General features: G+C 46.1%; 1 protein-coding gene across 6 annotated transcripts in view; it reads right to left on the bottom strand.

Moving 5' to 3' along the window:
* The window catches only part of GDPD5 (glycerophosphodiester phosphodiesterase domain containing 5), a 130,013-nt gene that overhangs the window by 48,399 nt on the left and 65,376 nt on the right, over positions 1-16,238 (bottom strand). For all 6 annotated transcript variants that reach the window (XM_039318831.1, XM_039318827.1, XM_039318826.1 and 3 more), the window contains one exon: positions 1,993-2,096. In XM_039318831.1, coding sequence (XP_039174765.1) covers positions 1,993-2,096 — 104 coding nt within the window. The remainder of the gene's footprint in view (positions 1-1,992; positions 2,097-16,238) is intronic.

Genomic DNA, 16,238 nt, shown 5'->3' with positions numbered 1-16,238 from the left:
AAGCCTTTCGTGTTTGTGCTCCTGAAATTCCGAATTTGCACATTCCTTCCGGTGGAATTTGTGACTGCGTAGTTACACGCTCAACTGTCACCTTGAATTGTGCCCCAGAGCAAAAGGACAGCCAACACAACTTGCCCCAAAATAGCCGACAATGTCAACATAGGCAGGACTGGAAAAACACCCGGGACGTTTCCCAAACACTCTTCAAGGGTTGGCCCTGTACAAGTGGTGCTGCGGTAGTCCGAATGGGAATAGGTTTAAGGAAAGGAGACTCAGCACCCGCTGTAGGTACAATTTAAATGCTGTTTCTCTTGACTCAAATCCCTGGAGAAAGAAAACTTTGCACACTCTTCCTAGGGCTTGCATATATTTGAGCTTTTTTATGAATGCAACCCAGATCTGCTGAGCAAGTCTTTTGATTACTGTGGGGTCCTTGGTGCTCTCTGAGCTGGGTGGTTTTCTTGCAGACATTTCATGACCCAGCTAGGTAACACCATCAGTGCTAGAAGGGAGGGGGGTTTGTGGGAGGAGGAGGAGGAGGAGGAGGAAGAAGAAGAGGAGGAGGACTGTGGGGTCCTTGGTGCTCTCTGAGCTTGGTTGTTTTCTTGCAGACATTTCATGACCCAGCTAGGTAACACCATCAGTGCTAGAAGGGAGGGGGGTTTGGAGGAGGAGGAGGAGGAGGAAGAGGAGGAGGAGAATGACTGTGGGGTCCTTGGTGGTCTGATCTTGGTTGTTTTCTTGCAAACTTTTCATTACCTAACTAGGTAATATCATCAGTGTTAGAAGGGAGGGGGGCTTGCTCTTACTTTTACATACAAATGGCTTGCCCTGCCAGTGTTGGTGGGAGTGTTCTTGGCAGTCCCTTGATTAGGCTATTGTTTATTGTTTGGTTGTTTGTCTGAGCTGGTGGTTCATTGACTGAGTTGTTATTTAGTGCTTCAGCAAATTAGCACTTTTAGTACTGGTGATGTTCCCTAGTTGGGTCATAAAACGTCCGCAAGAAAATAACCAAGAGAGCACCAAAGACCCCACAGTCCTCCTCCCCCCCCTCCTCCTCCTCCTCCTCCTCCTCCTCCTCCTCCTCCTCCTCCCTGCAAACCCCTCTCCTTTCCAGCACTGATGGTGTTACCTAGTTGGGTCATGAAACGTCTGCAAGAAAACCACCAAGCTGAACAATCTACCTGCTGCTACACATCCTGACTGCAGCTAGGCTTGCTTTAGCGCCAAAATGGAAGAGCACGGAAATTCCCACAGAGGAAGAGTTAATACATAAAATATTAGCATCTGCGGAAATGGACAGGCTGACAATGATATTAAAAGACAAATGTGGATCAGTTTATTACGAAACCTGGGATAAATTTTACCGCTGGAGGAATTTGAAGAGGACGGTCGGGATGAAAGGTGAATGTCAAGATAGAAATATATGTTGTTTTAGAACAAGTATTGTACATAAAACATAGATGTATACGTAGAGAGGAAGAATTAATTGGAAAAAGTGGAATAATCTGATAAGAATGAATATACTGGAATGTCACGTTAAATCCAATGTTTGTTTGTTTTTAACGGTATTATAAATAAAATTTGTAAAATAAAAAAAAGAAAGAAAGAAAACCACCAAGCTCAGAGAGCACCAGGGACCCCACAGTCCTTCCTCCTCCTCCTCCTCCTCCTCCTCCTCCCCCCCCCACAAAGCCCCCCCTCCCTTCTACAACTGATGGTGTTCCCTAGCTGGGTCATGAAACGTCTGCAAGAAAACCACCCAGCTCAGAGAGCACCAGGCACCCCACAGTGCAAACTGAGCTACAAAATATTCCCTTCTTTTTATTAATATTTATCCAACTTCTTCAGGCACGCTCTCAACAGATACCCTGGTGGGTTTCAACTCCCATCCTCCTTTCCAGGCGTCCACATCTGGAGGGCATCTGATTGGGGAAAGGGGCACTGCATGCTAAGGTTTATGGGCTTGTTGTTACTGTTTTTTGGACTTACCAGTTGATTTCATTGTAGTCGTTGTGAACTTCCCACCAAAAGTAGAACCAGACCAGGGTCAGGAAGAAAGAAAAAGTGAGGAATAAGAACCAGAGGCGTTCCCACTGTGAAGACACAAACACACACACACAAAAGAGAGACAAATTGATTACAGTATAGTTCAGGGGCGCACAAAAGGCAGGAAGATCTGGTGAAAGGTTTGAATGCTTTGCATTAAATCTACTTCGATTCAAAAGATTGTTCAACTTCAATCTCCAGCATCTCGATGTAGAACTAAGAAAATGTACAGACAGTCCTCGACGTACGACCACCATTGAGCCGACAGTTTTTGTGGCCAAGTGAGACAGTTGTTAAGTCAGTTTGTCTCATTTTACGACCTTCCTTGCCACAGTTGTTAAGTGAATCCTTGTAGCTGTTAAGTTAGTAACATGGCTGTTAAGTGAATTGGCTTCCCCATTGACAGTTTTTGTGGCCAAGTGAGACAGTTGTTAAGTCAGTTTGTCTCATTTTACGACCTTCCTTGCCACAGTTGTTAAGTGAATCCTTGTAGCTGTTAAGTTAGTAACATGGCTGTTAAGTGAATTGGCTTCCCCATTGACAGTTTTTGTGGCCAAGTGAGACAGTTGTTAAGTCAGTTTGTCTCATTTTACGACCTTCCTTGCCACAGTTGTTAAGTGAATCCTTGTAGCTGTTAAGTTAGTAACATGACTGTTAAGTGAATTGGCTTCCCCATTGACATCATCATCATCATCATCGTAATGACTCGATAGGTAGACAAAATGCCAAATCCAGTCTGAACATCTGGCTGACTGTGCAATGATCCATAATAATAATAATACAAAATGCCAAATCCAGTCTGAACATCTGGCTGACTGTGCAATGATCCATAATAATAATACAAAATGCCAAATCCAGTCTGAACATCTGGCTGACTGTGCAATGATTAATTATTATTATTATTATTGCAGGTCAATGGTGAGAGACTGGGAGAGGTTAATATCAAGAGAGGAATATTTCAAGGAGATTCATTATCACCATTACTATTTGCCATTGTACTGTTTCCTCTGTCAACAATACTGAATAACTCAGGACATGTCTATCAAACATCAAAAACATCTGCCAGACTATCCCACCTCCTTTACATGGATAATCTGAAGCTGTATGGAAAAACATCATCTGAAATGGAATCGCTGATCAACACTGTCCGTATATATAGCCAAGATATTGCAATGGAGTTTGGCTCGGACAAATGTGCCACACGTACCATCAAACAAGGAAAAGTAGTGAAAACTGAAGGAATCAAGATGCCCCACGAAAATAACATTAAGAGTCTGGATGAGGAAGATTACTACAAATACTTGGGTATCCTTCAAGCTGACAACATCAAGCACACTGAAGTCAAGAAAAAGATTAGAGGTGAATAAATCAAGAGAGTGAAGAAGGTCTTAAAGTCCAAACTCAATGGAGGAAATACCATAAAGGCAATCAACACCTGGGCAATTCCAGTCATTAGATACACAGCTGAAATAGTGGACTGGACTCAAGCAGAACTAAAAGCAATGGATAGGCAGACCAGAAAAATAATGATAATGAATCATGCCCTTCATCCACGCAGTGACATTGATAGACTTTATCTACCAAGGCAAATAGGTGGGCGTGGAATGCTACAAGTACATCAGATGGTTGAAGAAGAAAAAATGGCTTTGGAAGAATATCTGAAGAACAATGATGAAGATGCACTGAAATTAGTATATCAGGAAGGCTTACTAACTACTGGAGAGACCAAACTGGCCTACAAGAAAGACCAAATGAAGAACAGAATAGAGGCATGGGAAGACAAAGCACTACATGGCCAATACGTGAAAAAAATAGCTGGGAAAGCAGATAATAACAAGACCTGGCAATGGCTGAGAGCAGGAAAATTGAAGAAAGAGGCCAAGGGACTAATTCTGGCTGCACAAGACCAAGCCTTAAGGACAAATGCATACAAAGTCAAAATTGAGAAGACAGCAACAGACAGTAAGTGCCGCCTATGCAAAGAAGCTGAAGAAAAAGTGGACCACTTGGTAAGCTGCTGAAAGAAGATCACCCAGACTGACTACAAGCAGTGCCATGACAAAGTAGCAACAATGGTGCACTGGAAGATCTGCAAGAAATATCATTTGCCTGTAAGCAAGAACTGGTGGGATCATAAAATAGAGAAAGTCATAGAAAATGATAAAATTAAACTGCTCTGGGACTTCAGAATTCAAACAGACACCTGCAACTTAACACCCCGGACTTAACAATTGTTGATAAGAAAGACAAAAAAGTCTGGATAGTGGACGTGGCAGTGCCTGGAGATAGCAGAATAGACGAGAAAGAGCTGGAGAAGATAACAAAATACAAAGACCTACAAATAGAAATAGAAAGACTGTGGCAAAAGCAAGCAAAGATAGTACCAATAGTAATACGCGCCTGGGGTGCAACCCCAAAACAACTGGAGCACCGCTTGAACACCATAATTGGCATTGACAAATTTGCTATTAGTCAATTGCAAAAGGCGGCCTTGCTAGGAACTGCTTCCATCCTGCCACGAGATCTGTGATACCGTCAAACATCCATTTCTGCCTATCCCAGGTCCTGGGTAAGGACTCGATAGGTACACAAAAATGCCATATCCAGTCTGAACATCTGGATGACTGTGCGATGAATAATAATAATAATAATAATAATAATAATAATAATAATAATAATAATAATAATAATAATAATAATAATAATAATAGAGATAGATGATAGATAGATAGATAGATAGATAGATAGTCCTCAACCTATGACCACAATTGAGCCCAAAGTTTCTGTTGCTAAGCGAGACAGTTCTTAAGTGACTTTGGCCCCATTTTACAGCCTTTCCTGCCACAGCTGATAAGCAAATCACTGCAGTTGTTCAGATAGTAACGCGGTTGTTAAGTGAATCCAGCTTCCCCCATTGACTTTGCTTTTTACAAACTTTTCATTAAAAATTGTTGATGGCTTGTTCGTAGCTGGCCAACAGCAGGGACCTCTGAGATGGAAGGAAAAAAATGTATTGAGTTCTACTGCCCTTGTTTCTCTCTTTTATGGAACAGAACAGAACAGAACAGAACAGGGAATAGAGAATAGAGAATAGAGAATAGAGAATAGAGAATAGAGAATAGAGAATAGAATAGAATAGAATAGAATAGAATAGAATAGAATAGAATAGAATAGAATAGAATAGAATAGAATAGAAAATATGAAATGGAATAGAATAGAATAGAAAATATGGAATGGAATAGAATAGAATAGAAAATATGGAATAGAATATAGAATAGAATAGAATAGAATAGAATAGAATAGAAAATATGAAATGGAATAGAATAGAAAATATGGAATGGAATGGAATAGAATAGAAAATATAGAATAGAATAGAGTAGAATAGAATAGAATAGAATAGAATAGAATAGAAAAAATGGAATAGAATATAGAATAGAATAGAATAGAATAGAATAGAATAGAATAGAATAGAATAGAATAGAATAGAATAGAATAGAATAGAATTACAGGATGGAATAAAATATAGAGTAGAATAGAATAGAATAAGGATGGGATGGGATGGGATGGATGGAATAAGTTAGTAGAATAGAGTAGAATAGAGTAGAATATGGAATGGAATAGGGTAGGGTAGAGTAGGGTAGGGTAGGGTAGAAGACCTCCAAGGAAACTTTCAACTCTTGTTATTCTATTCTAAAATTTTATTTTTTTAAAAAAGAGAAAAACAAGGACTATAGAACTGAATACATGTTTTTCCCTTCCGTCTCAGAGATCTCTGCTGTTGGCCAGCTACCATGAACCTGCCTGCTCACCCCAGCTACCGTATGTCTTTTTCAAAATTTCACGTCTCCTGTCTCCAACAGTATTACAGAGGCCTCTGTCTTTATTAAGGGGGGGGAGAAGGATAAAATTAATGGGAACTGAAAGATATGTGTTAGCATCGCAAACCCCAGAGCCAGCATTTATTCGCTGCGAGCTTTGACTCAAGGAAACATAATTCTTGCTCCAAATGTAACAGCGGGCAGTTTTACGAGCTAATAAATTTGCCAGCTCTGTGCCCTTTCGGTCACTCCTATCGTCTCCGAAGTGAAATTGGTGCAGAAATCCAGCCTCTGCTTTGTTCCAAAGGTGCTTTTTCAGCTTTGACTGGATGGCGAGGAATGGAAGGATTTATACTCCTTGCAGACAACTGGTCATTTGCCTTCTTTTAAAAGGGTCGTTGAGGCCACTTGGAGGTTTACCTGTGTCCTCAGAGTCACCTGTGCAAATGGTATGGACTGGCTGTGGAATTCTGGGAGTTGAAGTCCACATGCCTTAAAATTGTCAAGGTTGAGAAACACTGTGGGATGTTTTCTGCCCTGTATCCGTTCAAACGGAGGACACAGACAAACTTCCAAGTGGCCTCAACGACTCTCTAAAACGGGTGTCAAAACTCAATTTCATTGAGGGCCGCATCAGCATTGCGGTTGCCCTCGGGGGGGGGCTGGGTGAGTGTGGCCAGGGTGGGTGTGGCCTACTGGGTGGGCGTGGATGGAGTGGGTGTGGCCTACTGGGTGGACATGGCCAGTTCTACATCATTTGCGTCAAGGGTGCCTGTGGGGGCCTGGGCAGGAGTGGGACAGATCTGGGGGTCTCTGGCAGAAGGGGGTGGGACCGGGGCAAGCGCCAAGGCATGGTCCATTTCTTCATTCCTCACAAAGGGGGACCCCTCCCCAGCATGCACCCAGGGGGCAGGGCCGACGCGGCAGGGGCTGGTTCCTCGCTGTTTCCGGACGGCCTTGTGGAGCTAAGACTGAACGCGTTGCAGCATAGATGGCCACCACAAAATTGTACACTAGCTCCTGGCCGGCCTGGGCCAGGGCCAAGGCAGAGGGGGCCGTTCCCTCATTGTTTCCAGGATGGCTTTGCGGGCCACATGAAGCCACTTCGCGGGCCGCATCCGGCCCCTGGATCTTGTGTTTGACACGTCTGCTCTAAAAGGATGCAAATGACCAGTTTTTCTGCAAGGAGTATAAATCCTTCCACTCCCCTCCATCCAGACAGAGACAAAGAAGCTTCTTGGACGAGAAGCGAAACATCTTCAAAGCAAAACAAGAAAGTCCAGTTGCCTCTTGAAAAAAACACCTTTGGGACAACCATGACCTGGATGACAGAGAATCTCCATAGACATCCAAGAAGCTTCTTCAAGCTCTGACTGGATGGTGGAAGATGGAAGGATTTATGCTCCTTGCAGACAGCTGGTCATTTGCATCCTTTTGGAGAGTCGTTGAAGCCACCTGGAGGTTTATCTGTGTCCTCAGGGTCATCTGAGTGGTGCAAATGGGTGTGGAGCCTTCTTGGAACTGTTGAAAGGACCGTGTTGTATAACCATACAGTAGATAAAGCTCCAAGTGGCCTCAATGACGATTCTCTAAAACAGTGGTTCTCAACCTTTTTATGCCGCGACCCCCAACCGGTCGTAAGTCGAGGACTACTCAACTGGTGCAGCACCGTTTGCAGAATGGGACTTTTGGCAGGCTCAGCAGGACAGAGACAGCCTGGACAATTCCTATTGGCTTTTGAAAGCCAATAGAATTAGACTCTATTCAAGAGAGTCTATTCTATCGGCTTTCAAAAGCCAATAGAATAAAAGGGAGTAGCACAGCTAAGGAAAAGGGGGGAAAAATGGCGGACTGCGTTGTTTGGCGACCCCCGTGAAATGGTCGTTCGACCCCAAATGGGGTCCCGACCCACAGGTTGAGAACCACTGGGGTAGAGGGTTTCCTACCTGAGCAGGTGGTTGGACTAGATGACCTCCAAGGTCCCTTCCAACTTTTATTATTATTATTAAAGATATTTCCATCCATCTTCTATCCAAGCCACGTTCAGGAGGAGGATACCATTTTCTTCTCCCGAAATGTTTTCTGACACTGTGCTATTTAATGTGATTGATTCAGGTCATAAAATGAGCCCATCCTGCCCACAGGAAGCTGCCCTATCAATCAATCACGTAAACCAAGCAAGCAAGCATGGAGAAAAGGGGGAGGTGTGGGAGATCGGACTGACATCCTTTTATTCTTGAAAATGAACAGCTGCCAAAAAAAGCCAACACAATCCTGGACCACATTAACAGAGGGAGAGAATCAAGATCACATGAAGTGTTAATACCACTTTACAAGGCCTTGGTAAGGCCACACTGGGAATGCTGTGTCCAGTTTTGGTCACCACGATGTAAAAAAGATGCTGAGACTCTAGAACTGGGGTCCCCAAGCCCCAATTTGTGGACCAGTACCGGGTCAACACATGCCAGCAACTGGTCCGCGCAAATAAGCAAAGCCCCATCGGCAGGATGCAGGCAGCACACAAAACCACGCATCCTCCGGGCCGCAGAAAAACCTCTCTCCACGGAACTGGTCCCTGGTGCCCAAAAGGTTGGGGACATCTGTCTAGAAAGAGTGCAGAGAAGAGCAACAAAGATGATGAGGGGACTGGAGGCTGAACCATATGAAGGCATTGGGTTTGTCTAGTTGAATGAAAAGAAGGATGTGGGGTGACATGATAGCAGCCTTCAAATGTCTCAGGGGTTGCCCCAAAGAAGAGGGAGTCAAGCTGTTCTCCAAAGCGCATGAAGGCAGGACAAGAAGCAACGGGTGGAAACTCATCAAGGAGAGAAGCAACCTGGAACTAAGGAGAAACTTCCTGACAATGAGAACAATTAACCAGTGGAACAACCTGTCTCCATAAGTTGTGGGTGCTCCAACACTGGAAGTTTTAAAGAAGAGAGAGCCATTTGTCTGAAATTATCTAGGACGGGGTAGGCATCTGAGGACCACCAAGCTTGGGCTGACTGAGAAATATTGTTAGTCCGATGCGACCCACTAAGCCAGGAGTAGGCAACCTTGGCTCTTTTATGACTCGTGGACTTCAACTCCCAGAATTCCTGAGCCAGCCATGCTGAGGAGAAAGGGAGAGGTTTCCAAGCTGAGCCATGCTGGCTCAGGAATTCTGGGAGCTGAAGTCCACAAATCATGAAGGAGCCATAGTTCCCCCATGTTGGCTGAGGAAATCTGGGAGTTGAAGTCCATAAGACATGAAGGGGCCATAGTTTCCCCGTGCTGGCTGAGGAATTCTGGGAGTTGAAGTCCACAAGTCATGAAGAGGCCATAGTTCCCCCATGTTGGCTGAGTAATTCTGGGAGTTGAAGTCCATGAGTCATGAAGGAGCCATAGTTCCCCCATGTTGGCTGAGTAATTCTGGGAGTTGAAGTCCACAAGTCATAAAGGGGCCATAGTTCCCCCATGTTGGCTGAGGAATTCTGGGAGTTGAAGTCCATGAGTCATGAAGGAGCCATAGGTCCCCCATGCTGGCTCAGGAATTCTGGGAGTTGAAGTCCCCAAGTCATGAAGGGGCCATAGTTCCCCCATGTTAGCTGAGTAATTCTGGGAGTTAAAGTCCACAAATCATGAAGGGGCCATAGTTCCCCCATGTTGGCTGAGTAATTCTGGGAGTTAAAGTCCATAAATCATGAAGGAGCCATAGTTCCCCCATGTTGGCTCAGGAATTCTGGGAGTTGGTCCACAAGTCATGAAGGGGCCATAGTTCCCCCATGCTGGCCCAGGAATTCTGGGAGTTGAAGTCTGCGAGTCATAAAAGAGCCAGGGTTGCCTACCCCTGGTCTAGGGTCTCCTGCCCAAGCAGGGGGTTGGACTAGATGACCTCCAAGGTCACTTCCAACTCTTTTATTCTTTATTCTGTATATCAAGGGGTCTCCAACCTTTCTAGATTGTGGGCCCGGTGGGAAAGAGAAGGGCAGGCATCTTGACGCGCGCATGCGCGCACACGGAAACGAGGCGCCGTGCGTGCGAACGGGGCCATGAGCATGCCTACCCCGAAAATGGGGCTGCTGGTGCTGGCACACGGCATGTGGCTTGGCTAGCGCCGGTGAGAGATGGTCAATAGGCCATGGCCTGGACCACAGCCCACCGATTGGGGACCTCTGCTGTACAGGACTGCATTTCAGACGCTCGGCAATACAGCCACACTGAACGGCCATTTGCAACGCCCCGCAGTCACGTGAACTCATTTTACAACGGTTTTGCCTCCCGCCAAAAAAAAAGAAAGTTGCTTCTGATTTTCAGCCATTTGTACACACACCCACACACCGCCTCTCCTTTTAACGCAGTGGTTCTCAACCTTTTTAATGCCGCGACCCCCAACCAGTTGTAAGTCGAGGACTACTCAACTGGTGCAGCACCGTTTGCAGAATGGGACTTTTGGCGGGCTCAGCAGGGCAGAGACAGCCTGGACAATTCCTATTGGCTTTTGAAAGCCAATAGAATTAGACTCTATTCAACAGAGTCTGTTCTATTGGCTTTCAAAAGCCCATAGAATAAAAGGGAGTAGCACAGCTAAGGAAAAGGGGGAAAAAAATGGCGGACTGCGTTGTTTGGCGACCCCCTTGAAATGGTCGTTCGACCCCAAATGGGGTCCTGACCCACAGGTTGAGAACCGCTGTTTTAACGGGCATTCTGAGAGGGTGTCAAGACATTTAAACCGGAGTTTGCAAACCAATTTATCCCTCCTTTTTTTGATCTCTGCCTGGGACTATAATCTCTTGAGTGTTGTTGAGTTGTAGAGATGCTGACATGACAACTTAATTCCGTGACTCACACGTTACTTCCACAGCCTTCCCACTTCATCGCCAAACGGTTTCATCTGACGAATTAAGACTTTTCTTTATTTTTTTTTTTACACCGGTTAGATTTCTATGCCAACAACCAGATCGGCTACTCTCCTCCCCTCTGTCCTAACGCATTCTTCTCTTCCCTGTAATTACATCCGAAGGATGAAAAGAGTGTGTGACGTTCCTAAGAGGAGGGTGGCATTTTGCAAAGAGGGAGGTGGGAGCGTGACTCCCTCCGCCAGGTGGGAGACCAAACTTCCAAACCATCCTCAGGGAGGGTGCCACTTCCGTGTTAATTGACAGGTGAACTCCGGTTCTGATCAAAAAGGTTCATGGAAGGAAGCTGGTTTCAAGGTTCGTTAATGACGGACGAAACAATAGCCATAGCCCTTAGACTTATATACCGCTTCGCGGGGCTTTACAGCCCTCTCTAAGCAGTTTACAGAGTCAACATATTTGCCCCCCCCACCCAACAATCTGGGTCCTCATTTTACTGACTTCAGAAAGACGGAAGGCTGAGTCAACCTTCAGCTGGTCAGGATCAAACTGTTGGCTATGGGCAGAGTTAGCCCACAGTTACTGCATTTTAACCACTGTGCCACCACGGAAGGAAGGAAGGAAGGAAGGAAGGAAGGAAGGAAGGGAGGGAGGGAGGGAGGGAGGGAGGGAGGGAGGAAGGAAAATAATAGCACTTAGACTTATATACCGCTTCACAGGGCTTTACAGCCCACTTTAAGCGGTTTATAGGGTCAGCATATTTGCCCCCCCCAAAACAATCTGGGTCCTCATTTTACCAACTTTAAAAGGACGGAAAGCTGAGTCAACCTTGAACTGGTCAGGATCGAACCCCTGGCTGTGGGCAGAGTTAGCCTGCAATTGCTGCATTCTAACCACTGTGCCACCACGGAAGGAAGGAAGGAAGGAAGGAAGGAAGGAAGGAAGGAAGGAAGGAAGGAAGGAAGGAAGGAAGGAAGGAAGGAAGGAAGGAAGGAAGGAAGGAAGGAAGGAATAGCAATTGCACTTAGACCAGTGGTTCTCAACCTGTGGGTCGGGACCCCATTTGGGGACGAACAAACATTTCACGGGGGTCGCCAAACAACGCAGTCCGCCATTTTCCCCCCCTTTTCCTTAGCTGTGCTACTCCCTTTTATTCTATTGGCTTTTGAAAGCCAATAGAATAGACTCTCTTGAATAGAGTCTAATTCTATTGGCTTTCCAAAGCCAATAGGAAGTGTCCAGGCTGTCTCTGCCCTGCTGAGCCCGCCAAAAGTCCCAGTCCGCAAACGGGGCTGCACCAGTTGAGTAGTCCTCGACTTACGACCGGTTGGGGGTCGCGGCATTAAAAAGGTTGAGAACCACTGATTTAGACTTATATACCACTTCACAGTGCTTTATAGCCCTCTCTAAGCGGTTTACAGAGTCAGCATATTTGCCCCCAACAATCTGGGTCCTCATTTTACCGACCTCGGAAGGACGGAAGGCTGAGTCCACCTTGAGCTGGTCACAATCGAACTGCTGGCTGTGGGCAGAGTTAGCCTGCAATACTGCATTCTAACCACTGCATCACCACGGAAGGAAGGAAGGAAGGAAGGAAGGAAGGAAGGAAGGAAGGAAGGAAGGAAGGAAGATAACAATAGCACTTAGGACTTATGTCCCGCTTCACAGTGCTTTACAGTCCCTCTCTAAGCAGTTTACAGAGACAGCCTATTTGCCCCCAACAATCCGGGTCCTCATTTTACCAACAAGGCCTATCACTGCGGGCCAGTACTCCAAGCATACAGTACAGGCTGTCCTCGGCTTACGACCACAATAGAGCACAACAACGGTCATAAATATGAGTCAGTCGCCAAGCATCTGAATTTCGATCCCGTGATCCCAGGGATCAACCTTTTTTTCAACGCGGTTGTAATTCTGTACGGTCACTAAACAGATGGCTGTAAATCAAGGGTCACCTTGTACAGACCCTGCCCGATTTTTGCAGGACGGGTTGAACTCTTAACTCACCACAGTTCACCAAAAAAGAAAACCAAGGGCACCATAGCCAGATCCCCCGTCTCTCCCTCCCCAAGGGTGAAAAACCAGGCGGCCTAAAAGTCTGGCAAATCATGGCATCTTTTGCCGTCTGCAAATGTTGTCCGTCTGGGTGTGTAAGGGTGGAAAAACCGGCTTCCAGACGGAGATGAAAAGAGGCAATCACTTAGCATTCACATTATTCACATTATTATTATTACGTTGGTAATGCCACACTTGGAATCCTGCATCCAGTTTTGGTCCCCATGAAGGAAAAAAGATGTTGAGACTCTGGAAAGAGTGCAGAGAAGAGCAACAAAGATGATCAGGGGACTGGAGGCTAAAGAAGAGGGAGTCAAGCTATTTTCCAAAGTACCTGAAGGCAGGACAAGAAGCAACGGATGGAAACTCATCAAGGAGAGAAACAACCTGGAATTAAGGAGAAACTTCCTGACAGTAAGAACAATTAATCAGTGGAACTACCTCCCTCTAGAAGCAGTGAATGCTCCAACACTGGAGGTTTTAAAGAAGAGACTGGACAGTCATTTGTCCAAAATGGTATAGGGTTTCCTGCCTGAGCAGGGGGTTGGACTAGATGACCTCCAAGGTCCCTTCCAACTTTTATTATTATTATTATTATTATTATTATTATTATTATTATTATTATTATTATTATTATTATTAATTATTCACTGTGTTAATTTCTTTTCTTTTCATTCAGGGAGAAATGCTAGCAGCAGCGCGGGGGGGGGGAACCCTTTAAAAAGGCATATTGAAACTGGCGCCCTGCCTGAATTGGAAAGAGTAGGAAATAATATTTTCTCTAAGAGACGGGGGGGGGGGGGAAGCAGACCCTGAGCTTCTGATTTTTAAAATTAAAGATATTTAAGCTTTCGGGGGGGGGGAGGCTATCACGTTTGCAAGGATAAATCTCAAGGTTATGAAAGGTTTCCGTTTGTCCATTTTGCGTCCATTCAGCACAGATGCATAACAGGAGTGACATGACATTTCAAGCTTAGCCACATTTTTATTTATTTATTTATTTATTTTTGATTGATGGATTGAAAAAAACAAGAAAGCCCAGTTGCCCGCTGGAAAAGCACCCTTGGAACAACCTTGACCTGGATAATTGAGGATCTCCATTGACAATCTGCCCAAAAGTGGTTTAGAGGTCCATTTCCCCTGCCCTGGGGTCCCTGGAGGGTCTGGTCATTATGAAACATTTTAACCAGGGAGGGAGGGAGGGGAGGAAGGGAAGAAGGAAGGAAGGAGGTGGGAGGGAGGGAGGGAGGAAGGAAGAAAAGGAAGAAGGGAGCGAGGGAGAAGGGAAGGAGGGAGGAAAGGAGGGAGCGAGGAAGAGGAAGGAAGGAAAGGAAGGAAGAAAAAGAGAAAGCCAGGGAGGGAAGTAAGGAAGGAAGGGAGGAGGGAGGGAGGGAGAGAAGGAAGGAAGGAGAAAGGGGGGAAGGGAAGGGGGAGGGATGAAGGGAGGGAGCGAGGAAGAGGAAAGGAAGAAAAAGAGGAAGGGAAGGAAGGTGAGAGGGAGGGAAGGAAGGTGGGAGGGAGGGAGGGAGGGAGGGAAGGATCAAAGGAAAGAAGGGAAGGGAGGGAGGGAAGGAGGAAGGAAGGAGGGAGGGACGGAGGGAGGGAGGGAGTGAGGGAAGGAAGGAGGGAGGGAGGGAGGGAGGAAGAAAAAGGAGGGAGGGAGGGAAGAAAGGTGAGAGGGAGGGAAGGATCAAAGGAAAGAAGGGAAGGGAGGGAGGGAAGGAGGGAGGGAGGAAGAGAGGAAGGAAGGAAGAAAAAGAAGGGAGGGAGGGAAAGGAAGTGGGAGGGAGGGAGGGAAGGATCAAAGGAAAGAAGGGAAGGGAGGGAGGGAGGAAGGGAAGGAGGAAGGAAGGAGGGAGGGAGGAAGGGGAGGAGGGAGGAAGGAAGGAAGAAAAGGAGGGAGGGAGGGAGGAAGAGAGGAAGGAAAAGAAGGAAGGAAGAAAAAGAGGAAGGGAGGGAAGGAAGGTGGGAGGGAGGGATCAAAGGAAAGAAGGAAGGAGGGTGGGAGGGAAGGAGGAAGGGGAGGAAGGAAGAAAGAAAAAGAGGGAGAGAGGGAGGGAGGGAAGGAAGGAAGGTGGGAGGGAGAGAGGGAAGGATCCAAGGAAAGAAGGAAGGAGGGAGGGAGGGAAAGAAGGAAGGAAACTAGTGGAAGAGGGCAAAAGAGGAATTGTGAAGGAAGGGAGAGCTCACTAAAAAAGCCTGCAATTTGTGATGTGTGACACCTCTCCACACAGGCGGGCGCTGAAGCAGAACCGGCCTGTTGCCCTCAGGAGGGGAGGCCTGTCAGTCGAGGAGGAGGCGGGGAGCAGCTCCAGGGCCCGTCTTGCACGATGCCAGAGCAGCAGAAAAGAAAGATGTGCAAGGAGGAACTCCGAATTACAGAGAAAGGCAGGAAGAAGCTGATGGAGACCCTCCACGCTGCCCCCCGCCAGCAGCAAAGAGACACCCCCCCCCAAAAAAAAACTATGAGGAAAAAGAGCGGGATTTTCAGCAGCCAGTCAACCTTCTGGAACTCACGGCCACAAGAAGCAGCAGAAGCTCACGGAGTCCATCCTCGGCTTGTATACCCTGCCCCAAGGAGACAGTTAATCCTGCCCAAGCAGGGGGTTGGACTAGATGACCTCCAAGGCTCCCTTCCAAGTTTATTATTATTAACTTAGGACGCTTCGTTTAGCAACTGTTACGACGGCACTCGTGACCCATTTGTCACACTTACAGCTGTTGCAGCCTCCCCAGGGTCACGTGATCAATGCTTGGGCAAACTGACTCCAATTTATGACGGTCACACTGTCCCTGTGTGTGTGTGTGTGTGTGTGTGTGAGAGAGAGAGAGAGAGAGAGACGTGACCCCCTTTTGTGGCTGCGGTTTCAAGCTCTCTGCATCTAATTCATCAAACAGGCCGAAAGCTGCAATTAATATCGCTGCCACATGTGCAAACTCTGGAACACAACCTTGGCAAGGAATTGTGTATGTGGGGGGGGGGAGGCAACAGCCTGGAACGCAACCCCGGGGAGGAGGGAGGGGCAGAGCTAACAGCCGATACTGTTTTATGTCTGCTTTTCCAGACACATGGATGGGGAGACTGCAACTATCCGGGGAACAAAAAAATCTTGCCGTCGTTCAATGAAAGTGTTGTTCTTCTGGTGTGTATCTGCCCGGAGGGGGGCGGGGGGGGGAAGGAAGCCAGTTTTATTATATTCTAATTTCTATTGTATTCTATTATATTCTATTCATTCCTTATTCTATTCTATTCTATACTATTCTATTCCATCCCACTCCATTCCATATTTTCTATTCCATTCTATTCTATTCCATTCCATTTCATATTTTCTATTCTATTCTATTCCATATTTTCTATTCTATTCTATTCCATTCCATATTTTCTATTCTACTCTATTCTATTCTATTTCTATTCCATTCCATTTCATCTTTTCTTTTCTATTCTATTCCATATTTTCTATTCTATTCTATTCTATTC

The sequence above is a fragment of the Crotalus tigris genome, unplaced genomic scaffold (genome assembly GCF_016545835.1).
Source record: "Crotalus tigris isolate CLP2741 ecotype Arizona unplaced genomic scaffold, ASM1654583v1 scf7180000021573.356075, whole genome shotgun sequence".
Lineage (NCBI taxonomy): Eukaryota > Metazoa > Chordata > Lepidosauria > Squamata > Viperidae > Crotalus > Crotalus tigris.
This window is presented reverse-complemented; position numbering and strand designations above follow the sequence as displayed.